Source organism: Macrobrachium nipponense, chromosome 41 (genome assembly GCF_015104395.2).
Source record: "Macrobrachium nipponense isolate FS-2020 chromosome 41, ASM1510439v2, whole genome shotgun sequence".
Lineage (NCBI taxonomy): Eukaryota > Metazoa > Arthropoda > Malacostraca > Decapoda > Palaemonidae > Macrobrachium > Macrobrachium nipponense.
This window is the reverse complement of record NC_061102.1, coordinates 26,767,989-26,787,389: the sequence shown is the minus strand read 5'-3', so window position 1 is coordinate 26,787,389 and position 19,401 is coordinate 26,767,989. Positions and strand designations below refer to the sequence as shown.

Sequence of the window (19,401 nt, the reverse complement as noted above, 5' to 3'; positions counted from 1 at the left end):
CACCCGGAGTTGTATACCCGGAGCTGTATGACCCGGAGAGGGGGGTACACGAAGTAACCCGGGACGGCCACATGAACTCGCAAGTTCCGTGGCAAGAAAAATAAAAATAAAAATAAAGATAAAAATAATGATAATAAAAACTAAAATAACAAATATACTATCTCCGCCTACGGAAGAGTAACTTCCGTAAACATAACCCTCAATGACTCCGGGAGAGGCCGGAATCTAAACCCGCCTTATGCGGAGAGGGAATGTTTTAGGCGGGTGGATGTAAGCTCCGGGAGTGAAAGAAGCAGAGCGCAACAATCCACGGAAGCCGAGGCTGAAACGCAGTGCGACTAACAACGTCCGGAGCGTCGGCTAAGAAGCGACACTCCCCAGCCCAAGGTCCTGGGAGACCCACTACACCTCCCCCTCCGCTGGTGGAACCGGTCCCGTCAGCGACAAACAACGAGAGCGGCACCCAACTACGGGGAGTCCCACGAGAGGGGGAGGGAGGGAGGGCTGAAGGGGGGACGATCACGTGACCAGCGATTCCCCGCGAATAAAGGATCACGAGGAAAACGCAGGCAAAGCCTATGAAGGCTAGCTGCCGACCGAACACCCAAATATACATAGACAAAATAAAATCAATTACTTAAAGCTAAGGGAAAAACATGCTTTAACAGGGGTAATGAAAATAAGGGGCGAAAAATATAAAACGCAATGGAGGCCACTCGATGAGAGTGGGCGCAACAAGGAAAAATTACTTGCTCACCGACAAAACGAAAACAAACGGTAAGCTGACGAAAAGAAAAAGGGGGAATTCTTGAATGGAAATACCAAACTAAAATAAAAAAAAGGGGGAAGGGGGAAACGATAGATAAACAACGAAGCACGAAACAAAGAAACGTGCACGAACGCCGACCCCCTTGAAAAACAGGAAATCATGAAAATAATAAACGTAGATCAAACAAGATCGACAAAGTAACTGCCACCCAAGACATAATAAAATATATACTGAAAATATATACTGAAATACCATAAGTTACGAGTATATAAATATAAATATATAGGTACTGATTTACTGAAAGAAGCCCGCTCGAAATTGGTACAAAACAAGGGAACGACGTAATGGCGGCTCGCTACCGCTCGTTACGGGAGGAGAACCGCCTAACAAATCCTAAATAAAGGCAAACGAAAGGCAAAATCACTCCCTAAATACAGAAAAAGGGCGAACCAGTACTTAACTTGGGTGAAGAGGCAGATTGACGATCCATAACGAAAAAGAATAACGAAACCAATAAAAAGAACAGATAGCTATAAAAAAGCGTGCAACGCTGGGAGGCTATCGATAAGAATGTCGCCGCAGTCCCCTTCAACAGGGTAGCTGGTTTTACCCTATAGGCCGGCTCCCCGTTTTCAGGGTCTTTTGATGAGGAAAAGGCTAATTGGAGGGGTTACTGTGGTAGTGTTTAACACTCGCCCCAGTTCTATACCGACACCTTTTATTTAGGTGAGCGAGTCAGAGACTTCTGTACATGTCCGCAATTTAGATAGCAGTTCTCTGGTATCATAGCAATATTTTACTAGAAATAGTGCTAAAGAGGACACATTTCACGGAGCGACACGGCTGAGCCCAGAAAATAATATCGAACTTCAAGAAGCTGTTAACGAAACAACTTTTCAAGAGACGTTTCGACATCACCGATACCACAAACCTCACCTTGAGTGAATTTTGGAAGGAACATTTCGATATCGTGATATGCATCCGACTCATCGATCAAGCTTGTCAGGAGGTTTCGAGGCGAACCTTGAATTCTTCGTGGAGGAAACTCTGGCCTGAGCCGTATCCGCCTGAGACTTGAAGAGATCGTTGCACTCGGCAAGTCCATGGGGCTGGTCGTCGACGAGGACGACATCAATGACCTTCTCAAGGAGCACCAAGAGGAGCTTACAACAGATGACCTGAAGGAGTTGGAGGCCATGCAACGTAACGTCGTTCAAGAAGAGTTCTCTAGCAGCGGCGAGGAGGACGACGACGACCCTATGACAATGGAAGAAATTAAGGATGCTCTAGCTGCTTTTCATAAGGTGCAATCATTTGTGGAAAAGAGACACCTTGAAAAGGCTTACACAGGTCGTATGCTTGCGCAGTTCGATGACGTTTGTCCGAGTCATTTCAGGAACATTGTGAAAAACAGGCAGAAGCAATCTTCCTTGGATAGTTATTTTTTAAAGAGGCCTTTAGTAGGAGTAAGCAAACAGGAAGGTCCAAGTGATACTATGAAAAAACAGAAAGTTGAAAGTGGTGAAGAAATTGAAATTTTGTAAAAAAAAAAAAAAAAAAAAAAACGTAAAGTAAAAAAAAGTAAAAATAAAATGTAAAAATAAAAAAAGGAAAAATAAATTTAATTTTAAGTTTTTTGTAAAGTTAAGTGTTAACGTTTTGTGCCATTTGTTAATGTGTTTCGTAAAGTTTAATGTTAATGTTTCCTGTCATTTTTTAATGTGCTTTGTAAAGTCAAGTGTTCAAGTTTTCTGCCATTTGTCCTCCTCCTCTGTCGCCACTTTTCACTCGAAAGGTAAGGTTCCACATTTTAATACATACGTACGTATGTACGTACAGTATTTCTTGTACCATGTACACTATGTAACAGTACACTTTATTTACAGTTATGTAGTACATATTAGTAGTATATGTAGTTTAAGTTAGGTATTGAATAGTACAAATTGTTGTATTTCATTGTTTATTGGCCAATTTAGCTTTATTATAAAATTTACTGGGGTGTTTTTGTAGGCTGGAATGAATTAGGCAATTTACATGTAAAAGGTGGTTCAAGATACAAAAAAATCAGGTTACGAAGGCTGCCTTAGAACGGATTAATTTCGTATCCTGAGGTACTACTGTAGTATATAGTAGTACGTACTACCATCCAAACACATGATAAACAAAAGAGACATACACAGCATAGATTGTTTTTATGTCCTATGCAAATCAGGGTAGTATAATTGTAGTTTAGAGTACATTTCTTTCACTCTCTCTCTTTCTCTTTCTCACCATCAAAGGCACAATATGTACACATTAAATTGAAATTATTACGCTTTATATTTTCTTATTTCTGTGTGTGTGTGTGTGTGTGCGTAAAAATCACTACTTTTTCATTATTACAATGTATTTATAAGTTACAGTCAGGTATGTCTTGCAGAGATGTTTAAAGTCCAAGATCTGTGAACATAAAATAACTTTTACATCATAAGTTTGTAAATTCAAGAAAGGTTCTGCACAGTTAAGTAATTATTTCTTGAAAGGGGAGCAACGCAATATAGATTTATAATAGAGCTATGTTGGGTTAGCCTATGCTTAAAGGGTAGTAATCACTACTATTAAAAATTTTATTTTGAAGACTGTCACAATACTGAAGATTGTAATAAAAATTTTCATTTAAAATACAAAAGTCCATTGTGTTCATCACCATCATCACCTGACTCAGAGTGCCTCTATGAAATTCCACCAAACAATGTTTTGCCTGTGCTTTATTTTCAACAAATCTCCAGAAATGGTGATCTTAGAGAAGAGAAGTGTTTATGTGTTACTCAAACACATTTTCTGAGAACTTTAAAAATTGGCAAGGTTGTAGTTGTATGGTGTTTTTGCGTTGCATGGAACCAGTGGTTATTCAGTAACGGGACCAACGGCTTTACAAGATTTCCAAACCATGTCGAAAGTGAACTTCTATCAACAGAAATACACATCTCTCACCCCTCAGTGGAATGCTCAAGAATTGAACTCAAGAGCCACCGAGGTGGTAGGCCAAGACCATACTGATCACGCTACTGCGGCTAAATCAGCAAGGGACTTCTTTAGTATGTAATGACCAATTTAACTTGCTACTGTACACCATAAAAAAACACAAACTAAGTTACAGGAAACCAGTTGTGTATTCTTGCAGAAGAATGAACCTTCTTCCACAAACAGTGTGTCTTTTGTAGGGGAGTTGGCCAATAGATATGCACAACAACATTGAATGGTGGTACACACTCTAAAGACCTGCAAGCCAAACAGAATAAAGGTTGTTCATCATAGCTGGCATGAACCCAGCAAAGATATCTAGGATATCTTTGCTGATCATTCTTTCCAGAAGAGGAATTTCTGGTACTTTACCATCATTCCAGTCACACTCACACTAAGTAGTCCACAAACAAGCAAAAATAGTTAACCATTCAAACAATGAAATACTAAGAAAATTCAGCTACAACAACAGCCACCATGATGACAGCATATTCAAGTGCATCTGCAAAGCTGCCCAGCTAAAGAAGCATCATTGCTGACTGTATGATTTAACCGAGTGGTCCCTCCTCCAACTCTTCTACTGCTAGTAAACTATCCTGTTCCCATATATCAGTGACTAGACTAGTTTTCAGCAAAGTTTCCATAAGAGGAAGGCTTGTATTCTTGTAGGAACATCTGGTACTTCAGAACACCTTGGAACCTAAGGTATTGAAAATTCAGCAACACAAGTGTATGCTATAGAGTAAAATCTTTTGCATATGTATACATAGTATTTACATATATAGTAGTATACTGTTCTTCTGAGAGCAATCACTTAAATGATGACTTTCAATATGAGCAATTATATAAATATATTGTTTTTCCTTAAGTTATATCATAATTACAAAATAATTCACAAATCCACAAGCAAAAAATGTGCAAAAATTCAGGACCTATTGTCAGAGCAAAATCTGAATAAAACACTTTACTTTACAAGCTCAAGCCATACTTAGATTTTCAGCCTTATAAACAGCAAATTAAGTCATTTATAGAATCCTAACTTTATTTCATCTGCCTGTTATCAACGGCATTACATAAACTTGTAAGGAGGTGTGGTATCATTTACATGGTCTATGCTTGAACATATCTGTTGAAAATAAAAATTGCATTAAGAAGTCTAACATCTATGGTAGGTGCAAAATACAAAATATTTAACATTACCAATTCAATATGATGGTAGAACCAGGTTTATAATTGCCTCATTATTATTATAATCATTATTATTATAAAACACATTTATAAACCCAGTTCTGCTATCACAATTAATGTACACTAAAAAATAAGTATATATTGTCACCTTGAAATAATGCAAAAAATTATGCTTATAACATATAGTTGTATGAATGAAAAAGTTTGTTATTTTTAAGCAGTTTATGGTTGTTTGTTTAAACAGCTCCATTGTGGAACTGTATAAAAATTTATGTTTAAAATTTACAAAAATAAAAGTTAGATATGATGGATTCTATAGTATCAAGGGATGATTATTGTGGTAATGTTACTAAAATATCACTTCTTTTTACTTTGGAAAGTATGAGTCTTAAACATGAGTTTAGAGCTGCAAAAGAAATCTCACAAACTTTTAATTATATGTTCCTTTGTAGCTGCAAATAAAATGCAGAAGTGACATATAAATCTGTAAAAAATTCTGAAACTTTTTAAGCCATAAAAACTTTTGTCTACCATTACAAGAGCCATGAATTTTCATTTTCTTCGGTCAGCAATACCCTAATATAAAAATCTACCATACTAGTGTTTATATGATTCTATTTATGGCTCCTTGTTAAAAATATGGCACTATTTTTATCTAGGTGGAAACTGCCACTGTGTTATGGATTTCAGTATTTATAAAAAAGTAATTTCTTTAAACACACATTGATTCATGGATAAAAACTACTGCTTTACTTAAGCCCATCGCTTTGGTAAGAAAAAATGTCCAACCTAGAATTTACCAACATAATCTTATCCTCCTGGGGTGAGAGTTAAGAGAAAAAAAAACTGTTCTGGAGTGGATGAAAGAATATGAGAAATTTTTTAAAATGTTGAGGTGAGAGGCATGAGACATTGCCCCATAGATATGACAAAATGCATTAGGTCATAGTATTTGTGGATGATGTCCCTGTGATAAGGAGTGAATGACCTCTCCAATTCACTACATTTCATAGCGCTGAAGTAGTCAGAACATGAATGTCATGCACCCTACAAAGTGAAAGCAAAGTTCTCTTGGTCTGAAGACTAGGCCCCTTCTGAGTCAAAAGGCTAGTGTTTTTGAAACAATGAACAAGAATTATCAATGGGATTTAGAAGACTCAGTGTCAATGATATACCATTTCATTGCTCTCGTGGCGAGCCAGAGTATCTTTCTTTCAACCTTACCAAGTTAGAAAGGGACAACATGAAGGATTCTAAAAAATCATAAATATAGATAGCCCAGAGGCTATTATATTTTGTGAGGCTGGGAATTAAAATTTATGAAGCTAAATAATCTACACAGTTCACATCCTGTATATGTCAAGTGTATACAGAAGCAAAGAGAGACGAATTACTAGGTTTCTTTAAATTTTTATGAACTCAGGATGAGAACACAATGTGGTGAACCTGTCTGAAACTATGATAATTACAATGAATTCCAAAAGTGTGTGGCCATAATGCAAAGATGACCAAGACCTGAGTGGAGATTTAAGGGTTGAGAAGAGCCCAGATTAAAATTGCTGGAAGAAGTGTTATGGTGACATTTATGTGCTCAAAAATTCTGTTCACTCTAATTGGGAAATGCAGACAAAGTACAAACATCAAAATTTATGTAAAAGGAGACCTAATCTATACTTAACTTTATTTGGCAAAAGGCTTAAAGTAAGTTTAGAACCAAGAAAACAGGCAAGATACTCTTGATCACAATTATGTAAGATAACGCAATAAGCATTAAGAAATAAAGCCACGACAGATCGAAACACAATCTAAGGAAAGAAGAATACAAAGAAAATTATCAAAAAGATATAGTTCATGAGCGAATAATGAGTTAGGCCATCATCATAAACCAAAGTTTATAAATGAACAGGGTGAGAGATTTGGAAGTTATATTTCACTAGAGAGGATTTCATACCCCTTAGGAAAGCAAATAATTTTTTTTTTTAGTAATTTCTGTGTTAGACATCCCTTGAATTTGAAGTGATGGGCTCATGTTGGGCACTGTTTTATACTCCTAAAATGAAAACAGTATATAAATACAAAATTTAAAATAATTTTGTGTGCAAAGAATACAAACTTCTTTTTTACTTGTCTTACATTGCCTGGCCCAATATTAGCAATGAATCAAGTTTACAACAGGTAGAAAATAAAGCCTTGAGCTATCTTATGATCTGAGTACTTCCTACTATAACAAGTTTTTTAATATGTTATAGATGACCCTGCTTCCCCAACAAAATGAAGATGAGTATATAAAACCAATCAAGTCTACTTATCAGTGGCATTTATAAACTTTCAAGCTCCACTGAGATCTTTCAGTATGCTGTAATGCATCCTAACAATCTCATGTGCAGTTGCCCACAAAATTAGTGAAATGAATCCATAACAAATCATAAAAACAATACTCTCAATGTTATCAATACTGGAACGGTAAATTATATAAAACAATTTTAAATAAATTTGTATACTAGTTAGAAACCTTGACAAAACAAATTTTTATATAAATCCATAATCAAAATATCAGACCAAACTGCTAAACACTTGTGTGAAATATAAATGCAAACAGTTTTTCTCACCATTATGGAAAACTACATAATAACATAACCACAAAACCAATCCCCTTAAAGCAGACTCAATTACACTGTCCAGAAAGGCAATGTAATTTTTGTCTACATTTCCTTAAAGATTCTTCTTAGAAATTTCAGGAAAAGCTTTTAGATTTTGCATTCTTAATGAAAGCTAAGCAATTACTTGATTCTATGGCTAACATAGGCTCACATCGCAGATTTGTACTCTCCAGCATCCCTCCAATACCTAGAGATGGTAAGAATCACACTTTAGTTCTGTTCAGAGATAGCTAAGCATATACTACATACCAAACCCCAAAAATAAATAACCTTTCTCTTTTCTACTGTCATAACAAAAATTATATCCCATACGCTATATGGGAATATATCAATGATTATCATTAAGCTACAGATCAAATTTAATATGAAAAATACTATAAAAAAAAAAATAGCAGCATACTGAACATAAATAATACAAGTGAATCAATCATCCAAAGCATTTCATGAATCCTGACGATAAATAGTATATAAATAGGTACATAATTCCTTTTCTGCACACAATACTAAAATACACATTTTAGTAAACATTCTACCACTAACACTACATTTTAATGCAAAATAAATATATCACTGGAAATTATCACCTTTGAATACTATTAACCAAAGCTCAATTTTAAGAGCAATTCTTCAAAAACAATACACTAAATGCTCGGAATACACATTCCTTTAAAAGATCATGAACAGGCACCAAAAATTATTCTTTAGCTTTCTTGCCCTTTCCCATGGAACAGTTTTCCAGGTGGTAACACTAAGATTATCTTAGGTCTTGTCAATACCTATTTTTTTATGTAAGCAAGAGGGATATAATGAAATGAAAATGAACAGTATTTGTGTATAGAGCCACCTTTCCATTACAGGTTAAGAAATTAATTACATGTTTTTAAATTTGATAACTACAGGTAATTTTTAATTTACTATACTATTCTAGAGAACAGCAGTTCAGGAAGACATATTACAGCAATAGTTCCGCACTTCTCAAAAACAATGTTAGATGCACTTTTCTTATGTATGGTAAACAAAGGTATGATTAGTGTACATGAGAATATAGAACTGTGGAAATCTTTTATTAGTACATTCATTTTCATATTTCAAATTTACTCTTCCTGTATGGTGGTACATAGTAGATTCCCTCTCTCGTGCTGGTTCCTACACTACATAAAAGAGGGCCATGGGTTTGGTTAAAATATTCACTGTGTATAAAAAATTAAAAACAAATAGTAAATAGATCACAGATCATGGATGAACCTCATAATCAACTTGAGTTTTGTGCAAAGAGCAATGGGTTGCACCAAAAGCCAGTGAATCAGATCTGCATCCTAAGTCTGTCTAAAACTAGTTCTTTTTCACTTTACCAGAACAATATAGGACAGATGTAAGACTATGAATTACATTCATAAAAAAGAAGAGAAAATGGCATCATGAAACTTGATAAAATAACTTTAACACTACAAGAATGTGTAGGAAACCAGTCTTTAAATTATATGAAATGAGTATTAAAATAATAAATCCAAAAAAATGGAAAACAAAAAGACTCGTGTTTCTGCTTTAGCCAGTTCAGATTGCACAAGGGCTGGTAGGAACAAGGAGGTGGTAGGTGAACTGAACCCCATCCCTTGAGCAATTTCATGCTTGATGTATGGTTACACCCACTTTACTAGCCTGAATGGGTTAAAATACTGAAACAGACAGCAGAAGTAGATGAAAAACTGAAAACTGTGAGACATACCCATGAAGAACTTTCTTGTCTACCCCATGCAAAGGTACTTAAACACCCATGTTCAGCATGAAAACTGTCATCTCACTGCACAAGAGGGTACCTACACCAATATTTGAGAAACCACAACACTAAGAACATGGATGGCTGAAAAAAGCAATGACATGGGACCCCAGTGGTAGTGTAGACCAATTCTACTTTCTCCACTTGTACATTTCTTTGACATGGCTTATCAAGAAACTGCTGGGGATGAGGAAAAACCTCAGATCTCAATTGTTCTTATGAAAATATACTAGTTTTTAATAAATTTATTTACCATTTAAACACTATATGGTGTTGAATACTTAAGAAATTCAACATTGCATTTGTAGTTTATCTGAAACCTAAGGGATAATTCAAAATAGCCATCAAATGATTCCTCTTTGGACACTGCAAAAATGGTAACATCCAGTATCTTATTTTAATTAATGGCCTTCAGGGTAATAAAAAAAGGTGATATTCATTTCTTCAAGGGAAACAATTAATGCCTACCATTCCAGTTATATTATAATGTTTGGCTGATGGTTTTCACATTCTCTCATTATTTTTGATTTAATATCATAGTTTTATATCTATCTGACACCTTTATAGATCATGAAATCTTGTATTTTCTAAACAGAGCACTGATGCCCTAAAAACAGCCCATGTTTCAACTTTACTTTTAGCAACCAAACTGAGACTGTTGAGCATGTTGCAGGTTAAATGCTGTGTGAAATACAGCAAATGTACCATACAGACATATTTTCTTGAAAAAGACAAGCTGCTGAAAGGGAAGCAGGAGACATTCCCATGACAACCCGCTCTACCTAAATCAGTAATACTGGTCAAATCCACATATATTCTGAAAGAGCCAGTTTCTTTACTTTCAACAAGTTAAAACCACAATGAATAAGGTTTGCATTTCAATTTGAACACGCTTTTCTTCTAGATGTGCTGATTTTTCACAATGATTCACTCTCAGTATACCACTATCAACAATTATGCATCAAGATTTAAAAATAAATGCATTAATGAACTATCCATTACAATGGTGACTACTAGACTAATCAACCTTTTTCTAATATCCTGTAGCGAAGCTTCTTAGAAAATCACTGCCACACATGATCTACTAACATAAAATCAAATCAGAAGACAAACACAAAGAAAAATAAACACTTCCAGACATCAACTAGAACTTTCTGTCAATATTCAACAGATGTTAGGTCATATCAAAATACTAGTACATATAATAATAAACAAAAATGTCAAACCTTTCATATCTAATGCTATATCAAACTATTAATAATTTGAAAAAAGCATAAGGATAATGGAAAGCCTAGTATGTACACTTATTATGCACATTTGTTATATAGCAACTTCCTTTGTAATCACATCAGCCAGAGAACGATTATGATAAATAAAGTGAATAACTGACAATAACACTGACACTTCAAAAGAGAATAACAAAAATTCAAAATACAAAACCGTGTCTTTCTTCTTTCAAGTACACTAATAAAAAAATTTCTTTATTCTCTTTTAATGAAATTAAGTGCCAAGTTACACATAGTAGAAGAGATTGTAAGTTGTCTAATTTCACACACCAAATACTCACTGAGATTAGACTACCTTCAAAGCTGGTATCACAGCTCTGCATGCAAACTGCATAATACCCACACCAAACACCTTACCAAAGAAATAATTAAGAAGGGACTGGAGCTTTTGGCCATTGGCCCTCACAATGGCTGCTAGTCGGGGGCTCACATTTGCTACAGAGAAAAATGTTTATAAGGGTCAAAACATCACAAAACCATAGCCTATGTTTCAAAAAAGAAAGAGAAAAAAACTTGATCATCTGTAATTCAAAATAGTTTATACATAATTCAAAATACTGTTACAAAAATAAAATCCAACTTGAAAGCATCACAAACAAATAATCTAAAACTTCAAATATATGGTTTTGTGAATTTAAAAAATAACTGGAAAATCAAAGTACAGCCGAAAAGATCCACCTGTGGGGACCCCACAAATCACAAAGCCATGATTCATGATTCAACAAAACCTTAATATATAATTACATGTACTATACATGCCAATTTGCAATAAAAAAATGTACAAAATCACATGTAAAATACAAACATCTTAGTGCCGCACACACAAGACTCATCATGGTAAATGATTCAGTGGTGAAATCCAAAATCACAAAACCAATCTTTGCAATTTTCTTCAAATCAGGAATTCACTAAATAGGCAATGAGGTACTAAGAAAATTGAGACAAAACATTACATACATTTAAGTACAACTGCAGTTCTACTCATCTGTAGAAACTACACAGTACGAGACTGACAATCACAAATCAGTGTCCACTACCATACATATATGAAGCACAGAAAACCAACTGGACACATCATTAAATCTTTACTGTTTGATATGACAGATTATATAATGAAATGGGCCTAATCATAAGTGGCTATTAGACAAAAAAATGTACGCAAAAAAGTTCACAAAATATTAAGTTTTTACAACATGAAACACGTTTTTCATACAATCCCATCAATCATATTGAGCCCTCATACGCTCTCTGAATGCCCCCAGAAATGTGAATTCTTATGCCTCACAGACAAAGGAACAACAACTATAAGTGAAAATTGATGCAAACTTTTGATCCAATAGTAGATAGTAACTGTCCTTGTCATCAGAATGGATGGGAGGTGGTCACTTTTTATGGTATGTAATTAAAAATATGTTAAAGGAACTTAATTTGTTTCATCACAAACCCATCAATAATAGCCTGAATCCACATACGTATAGGCAGGAGGTCAAAAAGTACTGAGTAACTTTTGCAAGGATTCAATGGATCCTGTGGAGCATTTTGGGAACCATATACTAGGTCAGGAACCAAGATTCAAAAGTATTCTTATGAAGTACTGTAAGTACAGTAGTGGAACACTCTGCAACAAGATGTTTGTTCTTGCTGATAATGTCAAAAGATGGTAGACATTAACTATGCTTGCAGGCAAGACAGAACCTCATGAGCCCAGAAGACTACATCTCAAGGATGGATGAAGTAAGAACAAGGATGGCAATTAAAAGCGACCAAGGATGATCGTTAAAAGGAAGAGAAGGAAAAGGATTGCACTGCATCTTCTATTTTTGGTAAAATCTGTCTCACCATGACTACAGTCCAAATAAGTACAACTCAATCTACTTGTGGAGAGATTTTCTGAGGTAAAATTTAGCAATGTAGTATGACATCTTTAAGGATCAAGGATGTCTTGAAGTCTCATTCCTGATGGAAAGCCTCACTAAATTCAAGGTCTCCATCCTCAAAGGGTTGTGCTACAGGAACTCATCCAGTAGGCACCAACCTCCATAAAAACACAAATGAGAAATGAAGTGATCTCTGTGTCACCTACTTAATCAGCTGCTTCTTGCATCCCCAAAGCCCCATAGTGCTATGTGGGAGGGGGGGAATATCTCCAACCCCTCACAGAGTAGTCTGTAATCAACTCTGGCTGCATGCAATGCATGCAGCTGTATGGCTATCTATTGCCATAATCTCCAACACACAACAAAGACGAGGTTATACTCAAATACTTACTGAAAACATGAAAAAGCAAAAGCTGATGACTTTCTAATTGTTGTGTTGTACAGCACAACAGACACTAGAAACAAGAAGAAACTTTAGTTACTATTTATTGAAGACATGCATGAGTAACAATTGTTCTTATCTCATTTTTTCTCTGTTCACAAGACATAAAGAATGTACATGTTAAGAATATTCAAGCCAAAAATGAGGCTCTTAATGATTGATGAATTTGTGATGAAATCAAATATAGTTTTAGAGTACATCAGAAGAAAAATTCATCATACCTCTATAGAAAACCATCCTTCCAGAAGTGTAAGTATATTCTCAGATTTATAAAACCAAACACATTTTTCATTAGACCACAAAATCTAATTACAAGTAAGTTTCCACAGTAGCCTGGAAAGTCTTGAAGTCCAGGAGTTTTTACCCTAGCTCTGATGCAATCCCGTTCTTTTCCACTGACTGAATAATTTGTAGTTTTGAAACATATCCTCTGAGCTTCTCTGAGTTAAGAGCATTAAGCCTGTATCTTTCAACATTCACCACTCAATCTATGAAAGGTATGATCACTCTCTACACATTCAGGCTGGAGTAAATTGCTGCTTGCTATAGCTGATGAAAGAGGCTCTTCTACCATAGGAGTAGGAGGGGTTGTATATCAGATCTAGGATATCAGTTGGGACACAAGGGTTCCTTCCAAAAAAAGATTCCCTGGCTGCATTGTCACTTGTCTAACAGCAACATCATTCAAGTCAGATGCACTTAATTTAGTACTTCTGCCTACGTGCCCCTAATCACCCAATTTTCTGTTTGACTGAGTGCACCTATAATTAACCAACTTTTTGTCGAGTTCACCTTTATTCAAATAACTTTCTGCTCAGGTGTACCTTTATTCAACCGTCTTTCTGCTTATGTGACTTCATGTCTATTCAACAAACTTTCTGCTCAGCAGAAAGCACCTCCGTCTGACTGGGAACACCTCTATTCAACAAAAATACTTTGTCATTTAGCCTAAATGTTTTGAAATTTTTGTGGCAATTCTTTCCACAAGAAGAATGGACTTAGTTCTCGACCCTCTCCATGCAATCTTAAATTCTCAGGTCTGGTAAGGAAGTGCCCTGATTCATAAAACCTTTGTATTAGGTGTTTAATAATGACTTTTTATATATAATAATATCTAATTTTGGGTATCACCTATGACTAGGTGCAGCACTGACCGACTCTGCATGTGACTGGTATTTCCTCTATAGGTTCAATTCTGTCCATTGTATGCAACCTTATTTCTGGTGCGGGTGGAGTATCCACCTTGGTCTATGTGCCTTCCATCTCTGGCAGGTAAACCTCTGTTGTCCATGTCTATTCCAGCCTTGACTGTCTACTTTTGTAAATGACAAGTCCTCATGAGTGAACCCATAAATGCTATGTGTAATGCCTGACTGATTGTCTTCATATAAGAACAAGATGTAAATATAAAAAATCATTAGTGCAGGGCATCTTTTGAAGTGAACATCAAAATGAGTTATTATGGAGCTAGGATTGTATTGCACAAAAGAATAATCAGCTATAGATTCTTAGGAGCTAGATTAATCCTCAGTTAGAAAAAAATGGGGCACCAGACCATCTCCAGGATGGCTCTCTTTTTTGAGTCTGTGGCTACTAAGTAACACACGAATAATTGAATGGCATTTTGACAGTCATACAAATTCACAACTCATTGTAGCTGCATATAAATGGGTCCATAACCATATAGATTCAAACTTAGTGCAACTCCATTCAGGTAAGCCCTGACTAATATGTGAATAAACAAACACTTAAAAGTAAGTCCAACAATGATATGCAGGCCACACTGTATTAATTCATGTCAACAAAAAGCAGTATCAAACAAATAACTACAGTATTACTTTCGATGATGACCAGACTATCCTGTACACTGTAATAACATTTTAGCCTGAAAACTAGAAATTAGTTGAAATTTATTATATAATAAAGGGAGTCATGAAAATCACTAACACCCATTATAAAAGTGAAGAGTTTATCTCTGTAAGTAACATTTTGTTAGAAAACATCTGGGAGTAAAGTCTGAAAACTCTCTAAAACATGGACAGCAAGTAATTACATATCCTAGGAAAACCTTTATTCTTTATTTTCTTTATAAAATATTTGCCAACAGATGAAATTTGTCTTCAGTATTATACTGTAACTTACCGAATTTTACAAGGTAGCAAAATTAATGTGCATTCGCTGTTACAAGAACACTATTCAAAATTTAATGGCAAGAAAGATCTTCAGTGATAAAACACAAAATCAAAAAGGAATTACGAAAAAGACTTACTTGCTTTGGTAAGGAGGGCTAATATTTCCATGATGAACTTAATCTTTGCCCAGTGAGTCTTTGGAACAGAGGTCAATATGGCTGCTAATGTTGCTACACAGCCATCTTTACCCAGCATTACTTGGTTTGTTGCTGAAGTAAAGAGTTTATTATTAAAACAATTATTTAGTGGTAACTATATAGTACATGTTATGGACATATACAAAACCCTTTAAACAAACCAAGAAATCTCTTAAATATCACTTAATACTAGTAAAAATAAGGACACTGAAAATTCTAATAGTATTGTTTATCATAAAAACGAATTAATGTGCCATCTTGGCCAACTCTGTCCCACCATAAGCTGGGACTTAGGAGTACCAATTTAAATCTGACTAATTTAATCATCAAAGTTGCTGTTAAGTAAGAGATTAAGAAATGTGGACAACAAAAAACTAGCTAAACTGGAAAATAATAAAGTTGTAATATTATAATGATTTATTTTTGTAAATTAGCTCATTTTTCATGAAAGAAACAAAAAAGTAAAATGGAGCAAAGCTGACAAAAATGCTATGAGAGGAGGACCAGAACTTAGGACCTGGTAGTGATTCAAAACCTTCCTTTAGCTCACCTTCAACACCTCATAAATATAAGTGAAAGTCAAGAGAAAGGTTACATAAAGTATATAAAATAACAGTTTTGAGTACAGAATGTTCACAAGGTGCATTCATTTGCCCGTCCATCAAAGTGCCTATTTCTATGGTTACTTTTCCGATGATGAAAAGGTAAAATGCCAAAATGATAAGTTGTTCTGACCACATGAAAATTAGAAATACATATCAATTAAAGTACCAAACACTATACGTACATTACGTAATGATATAATGAGTAAAGCAACATAATAAATAAAAATTTGTTGCATAGTAACATCATCCAATGTAAACCTTATTTGGATATTTCACCTTCCAACAACACCAAGAAACAAACCTTCCTCACCCAAATACTGCAGTGTACTGATTGTAACTAACGAGAGGTAAAGGGCAGTATCAAAAATGTTTGAACAGTAACAGAGAAGGGAGGAATGATCATCCAAAATCATAGCTCATCATATTCATAATCTGGTAAGTACTACAGAGAGCTTGAATTGGGAAAAGTACTACTGTATATTTTCAATAACTTTCCAAAGAAAATATAAGCTGAAATCATGAAGAATTTCAAGAAACCTGTAACCTTGTAATGAGATTCTCCACTAAGATCAAAATACCGACAAATAAACTGATTACTATCCACTGTGTGAAAGATTATGTATCCTTGTCAATGAAGCACTAAATTTCCTTCGAAGTCAAGGTAAAATTTCATGAAGGATTTTGAACTTCAAATAAGGTTTTACAATGATGTATGAAATGTGGACATGGGTTGGTGTTCCTTGAATTTATGAAATACATAATTAAGCACCTGTCATCCAAACAGACATCAGTAGCTGAATACTTTGATGGAATTTCAAAGGCATTGTTACAACCTGCAAATTCACAATGATACAACTGCAGCAAGGATATCAAAAGAATTCATCACAGGAAGTGCTCACAGATTTCAAAAGATGGAGGTAAACCAGAAAACCATTGTTACTATTCCCATGAGAATCAACCCTCAATCACTTGAAGAGGACAGTAGGTTCAAAGAATTTATGTGCACTTGTTTTTGAATCAGTACATGAGCACCACATCACTGATGAAGATGATCTTCTACAGATTTCCTTCAATGTTCCCAATGAGGATGTTCACCTCAAGCTAATTACCAAGTTACCTGTCAAATGCTATCAATACAAACCTCATTTCCATATTGTGTTAGCATATAGGACACCTGTAAACCTATGGTTTGCACTTACAACTGAAAACATAATAGTATGCTGACCATTGCTCATAAAATTAAAAGTTGTTATAAATCATATTTTAGTCATTCATGTAGTACAAAGCAAGGAAAATATTCTATTTTAACAATATTCTCTAAAAAAGAAATGAATTCTTGTACTTACAATTTTTTGCGAGATACTTTGTTACCATGAGAAGCGGTAAAAGAGGAACATTGTTTTTCATGTGTGCTTGTAAGAGCTGATGAGTCAGCTTGACACCACCAACAAGACGCGCCTTTACTGCTAGCTTGGGATCTGAAAGACATTACTGTAGCTATTAACAATTCCTGAAATGTTCTAAACAAAATTAAAATCTGTATCTTCATACCTTCAGATTTTAGAATAACAAAAATTCAGACTTATTGTGTACAACTAAATTCTTGAATTACAAGTTACTGGATAAAATACTTTAATACTGATATGCATTCCTTCAAAACATTACAACAAATTTGCTTAAAACTGAATGAATGCCAGTTTTTGCCAACAAATCTCACTCATACTATGCAATACCTTTAATTTGGCTTGTAGCCTAACAATTAGGCCTGGAAGGAATATCAACACCAACTTCAAACAGGACAGCAAATCAAGCATCATCAGGTTCTAATATTCATTTGAAGATATTTTTTAACTGAACTTAGCAAGTTCTTATGAAAACTACCTAGTCTCCTACTGACTAAATCAAGCATGGAAAGGTTTATGTGATAGCCCCACTTTTTTTTATAGCTTAACCTACCAAATTTCTGTTTTATATCGGTTTATTTTCATTAGCTACATTTCTAAGGTTGTCCACTTTGTGGAGAAATCTCTTAAACTGAATGACATGTGTAACTTACAACTTTGCTTAGGCTATAAATTACATGTAAGCAGTTGGTTAACTTGAATGCTCAAAACATACTGTTGGTTACAGAACCCAGTTTGTTACTAGGATGATGACCATTTTCAGGAAATTTCGATTAAGTATATTCTGCTGCAGATATCTAATATACTCTTAAGTAGCATTATTCACACTTAGTAATTAAGGGCAAAGGTGCATGCAATCCAACCAAGGTAGTTTCTGAATCTGACTGCACAAGCATATATTTGTTAAAATACAATGCTAAGAATATACCTTATAAGTATTACTCGAACCAATGAATAAAATATACATGTAATTTTGTATTCCAGTAATACCTTAAACCTAAACTATTCTGTTTTTGGCTTATTTTAGTTTTGGGTTAATACAAAAATTTAAAAATAAAAAAAAATCAACAACATATAAACAATAAATCTAGACTGAAAATATCACATGCAATGCTGTTTTCACATGAATGGCAGGCCATAACATATCCCAATAAAACTGAACTAAACATAAACTAAGCTACTGACAACATTGGTTAACAAGCATTATTGCAAGTTGTCAACACAAACAGAAAAAAATATGGGCAAAATTCCCAAAGTAGTAAACAATAGAACAAATATATTAACTTCTATTTGCATCGTTTATTATTAAGTGACAAGCAGTTGATATTACCTTTGGATGCCAGTTTTGCCAGAACTTGATAAGCAGGATGGACGCATGGCTCTATCACTGTCAATCCTTCCGTGGACAAGGATTTCAGAGTCCGCAGGATTACTTCAGCCGTGTTAAGGGCAAGGCACGTTTGGATGACTATGTCACGTATATCTCCTGAAAACCAGTTCAATATCGTTAAAGGAAAATGTAACCCAGGACCCTAAAATTCTATGAATGAATAGTATACCTACATATAACAAACTATAGGCTAATATGTAAAGAAGTCTCATGAAGACATACTCCTGCAGCTACCCATGTCACATATCTAGTCTAAAAACAAGTGCTAATGCTAAGTAGTGAATATTACTAACACCTGTAGTGCAACAAATGAGACCGTTTTCTAAATTTTAACAGGTATAATTGTCGACAAAATCTTCCAGCAGGAATTTTATTGTTAAGGAATACACTGCATACTGCACATTTAGTGAACAGGAGTTGTGAAACTAAGAAAACTGATTTCAGTAACGTAATTGAAAACTTGAAATTTCTGAAGAGAACGCTCTTTGGCGAAGCCAAACCGAAGCTCATCCTCATCTTCTGGACAGAAGTAGCTGAAGCCTACATTATTTCATTGTGAGAGGAGAGGCTGAGCATCTCAGTGCATATTCTCGTATCCAATTTTTGTGGTTTGTGTACTGTTGTGCATTTGCTTATCTTGCTTTCTGACTTCGTCGTCAGTTGATTTTTTTA

At 34.9% G+C, this 19,401-nt stretch overlaps 1 protein-coding gene across 2 annotated transcripts in view; it reads right to left on the bottom strand.

Moving 5' to 3' along the window:
* The window catches only part of LOC135212630 (cytosolic carboxypeptidase 1-like), a 207,378-nt gene that overhangs the window by 102,323 nt on the left and 85,654 nt on the right, over window positions 1–19,401 (bottom strand). For both annotated transcript variants that reach the window (XM_064246222.1, XM_064246221.1), the window contains exons 6-9: window positions 18,670–18,825; window positions 17,283–17,414; window positions 15,272–15,403; window positions 11,041–11,118 (exon numbers count right to left, since the gene is read on the bottom strand). In XM_064246222.1, the coding sequence (XP_064102292.1) occupies window positions 11,041–11,118; window positions 15,272–15,403; window positions 17,283–17,414; window positions 18,670–18,825 (498 nt within the window). The remainder of the gene's footprint in view (window positions 1–11,040; window positions 11,119–15,271; window positions 15,404–17,282; window positions 17,415–18,669; window positions 18,826–19,401) is intronic.